This window comes from Mesoplodon densirostris, chromosome 18, assembly GCF_025265405.1.
Source record: "Mesoplodon densirostris isolate mMesDen1 chromosome 18, mMesDen1 primary haplotype, whole genome shotgun sequence".
NCBI lineage: Eukaryota > Metazoa > Chordata > Mammalia > Artiodactyla > Ziphiidae > Mesoplodon > Mesoplodon densirostris.
This window is the reverse complement of record NC_082678.1, coordinates 56,269,527-56,275,470: the sequence shown is the minus strand read 5'-3', so window position 1 is coordinate 56,275,470 and position 5,944 is coordinate 56,269,527. Positions and strand designations below refer to the sequence as shown.

Genomic DNA, 5,944 nt, shown 5'->3' with positions numbered 1-5,944 from the left:
GGTCCCACGGCGCTTGCGCAGAGGACTCCCCTCCCGGAAGATCTGGGGCTAGATCTTGGGCGGAAGGCGGGGCGGAGCCTGGCGGCTATGAGAGTTTGGGAGTTTTTAATCGTCGTGCAGTGCGTCTTTTTTTTTTTTTTTTTTTTTGCGGTACGCGGGCCTCTCACTGTTGTGGCCTCTCCCGTTGCGGAGCACACGCACAGGCTCAGCGGCCATGGCTCACGGGCCCAGCCGCTCCGCGGCATGTGGGATCTTCCCGGACTCCGGGGCACGAGCCCCTGTACCCGTGTCCCCTGAATCGGCAGGCGGACTCTCAACCACTGCGCCACCAGGGAAGCCCCAACACACGCTCTTCGTTTCGGTGCACGTGCTTCTCATTGTAGTGGCTTCTCTTATTGCAGAGCGTGGGCTCTAGGTGCACCGGCTTCAGTAGTTGTGGCTCATGGGCCCTAGAGTGCAGGCTTAGTAGTTGTGGTGCACGGGCTTAGTTGCGCCACAGCATGTGGGAATCTTGGGATCTTCCTGGACCAGGGCTCGAACCTGTGTCCTCTGCATTGGCAGGCGGATTCTCAACCACTGCGCCACCAGGGAAGTCCCTGAATCCAACTCTTTCCAAAGGTTTAACTGAGAAGGAAAGCAGAGAAGTAGAATAGTAACTAGAGGCAGATGTGGGTTCAGAGGTGGGTTTTGCTTTTTTTTTTTTTTTTTGTATAAACCTGGAGCAAGTTTTCACAAACTCCATCTTTTGGTTTGTGCCTTTTTCATATTTTATTACATTGTTTTTTTTAAAAAGTCACAACAGCAGTATCAAGGACAACCTATGTACAAACATTTTACAAAAGAAATATTGCTAGTATCAGCTGTAATGAGGGCAAGTTGAAGAATAGATGCTGAGTTTCTGGGCCAAAGTCTGCCCTCAAAGACATCTAAAATGTGTTCAGGCAGCTGAAAGAGGCTTCTTTCCCGATGACAAGCATGTGTGGTGTAATATCAATACAAACGATGGTAAATGAGGATACTACTGGGCCCAAGTAGCGAACTCCTCATCAGGAAGGCTACCATACAAGTGGAGCTAATCCAATAACCTAAACCCAAGACAGTAAAAGCGTTGTTTCCCATCTAAACGCATTTAAGCCTTCAGCAATGATTGCGTCACTTGTAAACAATGCTGGGTTGTCATACAGACACTTGATTCTTATACATAACCCTATGCCAAACTTCCCTTAACTCTCGAGTCAGTTTTCTGGTTGGACCGAAAGGGGAGGAATTTTAGAAATGCTTCCTTCAGGACAGAAGTCAGAAAGAGAGGTGACCCTGAGAACAGGATCTATTAAATTTGGTGGCGGCGGGGAGAGGCAGGAATTTGGGAGGAGGAATGACTCCTTGGGGCCAAGAATCAAGAAGCGTGATGCACTTGGGCCTGGGACCTTGCTGAAATCTGATCCCCACCCCACCCCAGCCCCGCCAGTTATCTACAAGCTCGGTTCCTTTCTCATCTCCCCCAGTTCCTTGATCTCCACCTTCTTGTACTTCCCCGACTTTCTCCGGTTGGTGATCACCAGGACGGTCACGCCGGCGACCAGGGCCACCACGACCACCACGGTGACGGCGATGAGGCCGCTGGTGAGGCGCTTCATGGAGAACTGGGGGGACTTCTCATACAGGTAGTAGATGAGCGACTTCTCATCCAAGTAGTAGATGAGCGTCCGCTCCAGCAGCAGGGGCTCTCCGCGCACGCGCACGTCGAGGCCGCGGTGGCCGGTGAACAACGACTCGCCCTTGACGTCCCTCTCGAAGTAGTAGGCGGCGTCGGCGATGTCCACGTCGCCGGCGACCTTCTGCGACGTGTTCTTCTGCAGCTCGATCTGGATGGTGGGGTGCTCGTAGTGCACGGCCGCCACGAACTTGGGGTGCAGCGGGTCGCGCTCCTGGAAAAGCCGCCGCAGCTCGGCCTCCAGGTCCGAGGGGTTGAAGGCGCGGGCGGCCGGGCGGTGGCGCAGGTCGATGAGGATGGGGTGGGTGCACACCACCTCGTCGCATTGCAGGCTCAGGTCGCCCTTGTCGGTGCGGCGCATGCCCACCGAGTTCACGCACCAGCACACGGACGTCTGGTTGCACTAGCGCGCCTTGAAGCGGCCCTGCTGGTCGCAGTCCGGGTCGTACAGGCCGTCGTTGTCCAGGAGCGCGTGCTCGCTCGGTCGCACCACGGCGCGGACGCTCTTCCGGGCGCTCACGCGCGCCTTGAGCAGCAGGCACTTGGATGTGAGCGTGGAGCAGTCGACCTCCAGGCTCGAGCCGAGCACGCGGCACTGGCAGCGGCCACCCGGGCCGCTCCGGTCGCACACGGTCATCTTGCTGGTGGGGCACGTGCAGTTGTCCTGCGCGGCCGCGTGGCCGATCACCGCCGCCAGTAGCAGGAGCGGCGGCAGCAGCGACGGCGAAAGCAGCGCGAGGCCCGGACCCCGGGCCATGGTGGGGCGGGGCGGAGGAGTGCGGACGGGGCGCGGGCTGGCGAGCGCTGGGGACTCCGCCGAGCTCGGGCTCCTCTGTCTGAGAAGGTCTCCAGGCGTCTGGGGTTTTGCTTTTTGTTTTTGATGTTTTTAAGGATGGGTGCTAGGGGATATTTGTACATTGTAAGGAATGGTCCAGTGAAAAGATGGAAATTGTTGATGTAACAGAGAAGGGAGAAAGAATGGGATGGGCGTGGGATGAGATTTTGTCAGGGAGTGTTGGAGGACTGAGGAGGGAAGAAATTATATGAAATAACATCTTCAAAGAGTGGGAAAATGAACTTACTGGGAAAAAGCAATAATACCGATGGGCAGTGAATGCTCATTTGAGTTGGAAACAATGAATTTAAAAAGAGACTAATCAGCATGATTCAGCTGCTTAGATAAGGGTGTGAAGAAGTTGTATTGCTGGATTTAGCCGGGGTTAAAGTATTTTCAGGTAAATGTGATAGAGGATTATGGCAGAACTCCTTGTGCGCCCTCTCCCGCCTTAAAAAGGTCCCCTGGGATTGATAGTTCAACAGAGCTTTGACCTCCTGAAACCCAAGAAGGAAGGGGAAAATCGCTTGGAATGGCTGTCTTATTCAGAATAATACTCTGGTTAGATTAATAATCCACTTGCTTCCCTTCTTCCAGAGGAAGGAATTGTATGGAGTGTTGAATATGTGCTATATTTTACTTTCATAAGCATATAGTTAGAGTAAAACAAGTCTGAGTTTAAATTCCTCCCAGCCTCTCCACCTGTCAGCTGTGACCTGGTCAAATTAACCTCTCTTGGTCTAATTTCCTCATTTGTAAAATGAGGATCATGACACCTTCCAGCAGGATTGTTATCAGCATTAAGCTGGGCTCATAGGGCAATGGTGTATAATGGAAAAAGCATGGGTTTTGGGTGTCAGAAAGGCTTATGTGTGAATCCAGTTGTATCATTTAATTGACTATCGTAGGCAGGTTATTCCACTGTTGTGTGCCTCAATTTCCTCACTGGTAAAATGGGGATTATAGGATTATAATATCCTATAATCCTACCTTGAAGGCTAGGAGTAACACTGGTTCCCCACACAGAGATCAAAATGGTGGGAATTGGCTTAGGTTTCTATCTATCTATCTATCCATCTACATTTATCCATATTAGAAATATGTATTATATATATGTGTATGTTATTGTATAAAGCTTTTGGAACAAAATCTCAAACACAGTAGGTGCTTAATAAATATTAGTCCTTTTCTTTCTTGCAGTCCATTCTCCTAGAGCAATAGTTCTTGGCCTTAACAGCACTTTAGAATCCTCTGAGAAACTTAAAAAACAAAAGAAAACTTGGTCCAACCCCAGAAATCCTGGTTTCATTGTTCTGGAGGAGCTCTCTGGCCTGTAATTTTTGAAAGCTTCTCAAGTGAATCTAATTGCACTCAGGATTAAGAATCACTGCTACAATTATCTTTCTAAAGCCCAAATGAGACTACGTTGCTTCTCTGCTTAAAAAGTTCTCGTGATTTTCCACTGTCTACTGAGTGTAGTCTGAGCTCCTATGACTTGTACGCCAGACACTTAGCAGTGATTCTCAGCTCTCTCAGGACACATGACACACTCCCATAAATAACTTCAGCTTGAGTTCAACTGCCCCCAACCCTTTTACTTACCAGTTGTGTGATCTTAGGCAAGTTACTTATCCTCTGTAAGCTTTAATTTTATCATCTGATTTTGCCTTTGCTTCTTCTAACTCTGAACCTTGGTACATGTTTTTCTTTTTTCTTGGAATGTCCTCTCTCTTTTTCCTCTCTGGCAAATGCCTTATATTCTTTGAAATTCAGTTTATATGACTTATGGTTAGCAAAAGGATAAGGGGGGGCAGATAAATTGGGAATTTCGGATTAACAGATACACAGTACTATATATAAAATAGGTAAACAACAAGGACCTACTGTAGAGCACAGGAAACTATATTTGATATCTTGTAATAACTTATAATGGAAATGAATCTGAAAGAGAATATATATACGTATAACTGAATCACTTTACTGTACACCTGAAACATTGTAATTCAACTATATCTCAATAAAAAAAAAATTTCAGGGGCTTCCCTGGTGGCACAGTGGTTAAGAACCCGCCTGCCAATGCAGGGAACACAGGTTTGAGCCCTGGTCTTGGAAGATCCCACATGCCGCGGAGCAGTTAACCCCATGAGCCACAACTACTGAGCCTGTGCTCTAGAGCCCGCGAGCCGCAACTACTGAGCCCTCATGCCACAACTACTGAAGCCCATGCGCCTAGAGCCCTGCTCTGCAACAAGAGAAGCCACTGCAATGAGAAGCCTGTGCACCGCAAGGAAGAGCAGCTCCTGCTCGACGCAACTAAAGGAAGCCGCGTGCAGCAACGAAGACCCAATGCAGCCAAAAATAAATAAATAAATAAATTTATTTTTTTTTAAATTCAGTTTATATGTTCTCTCCTCTGAAGCTTACCCTGAATGTCCCCTCCTGACACAGTCCCTCTTCTTTCTTTGAGTTTTCATGCCACTTTGTAAATGCTTCTATTTTAGCTCTTTTCCTGTTGCATTGTAATTTTGTTTTCCACATCTGTCACATACCAGACTTTAAGCTTTTTGAGGGCTGGGCCTGTATCTCATTTATCTTCATATTATGTTGGCCTAGCATGGCTACTGTTTCATAGTTAAGTGGTCAATAAATCTTGTTGAATTAATGAAGTGAAATAAAATAGACAAAGATTCCTGAAACTGCCCACCTTGTGGATTTAGGAAAGGACCTATATCTTTTGCTTGGTGCTTTGTAATAAATTTTGGCTGAATGAGTGAATAAAGTCAAATGAAACTGTCAGACTGATATCATGTTCTACCTTGACAATGTCCAGCTGACTCATTAAGGGACCATTTCCTCTTGGGAAAAAAACAAAGCAAAACAATTAAAAACCATCGTCAATAAAAGTGGTGAGGAAATTGAATCATGGTTTTGTATAAGTGGAATTTCTCCAAAAACCAGTATGGTCTGACTGGTAGACACACATGGTTTCTCAACTGTAGCAAGTGAGAACACGAATCTTGTATAATGCTGCAGTGGGAGCTGGTTGGGATATCTTGTAGTTATGGACAGAGTGATCACTTCATGCCCTAAAAGTATGTTTTTGAAAATCTTTCTCTCCTCCACTCCCCGCTTCTCATTCAACAAACTTTGGCATTGTTTTCCCAGTGTGATCAGCATGGACTTGGGCCTAGAGATGCAGAGACAGACACAGTCCTTGCTCTCAAGTAGCTTAAAGTCTGCTAAGGATAGTGACTAAAGTCTGTTAGAGTCTGTTTTCAAACAGAGCAAGAAAATTCCCTAAGCACTGTATAAGTTATAGGAGGTAAGGGGGTGTTTGCTCAATGGTGGCAGGATGGGATGGGCTTTGTAGGAAGTTAGGAAAGGTTTGTAGAGGA

The 5,944-nt window shown here is 47.5% G+C and overlaps 1 protein-coding gene across 1 annotated transcript; it reads right to left on the bottom strand.

Moving 5' to 3' along the window:
• Positions 1-1,472: 1,472 nt before the first annotated feature.
• LOC132479282 (tumor-associated calcium signal transducer 2-like) lies at positions 1,473-2,471 on the bottom strand. The gene is given in 1 exon segment (XM_060082844.1): positions 1,473-2,471. A coding segment is annotated over 1 exon segment (999 nt).
• Between the last annotated feature and the right edge of the window lie 3,473 nt (positions 2,472-5,944).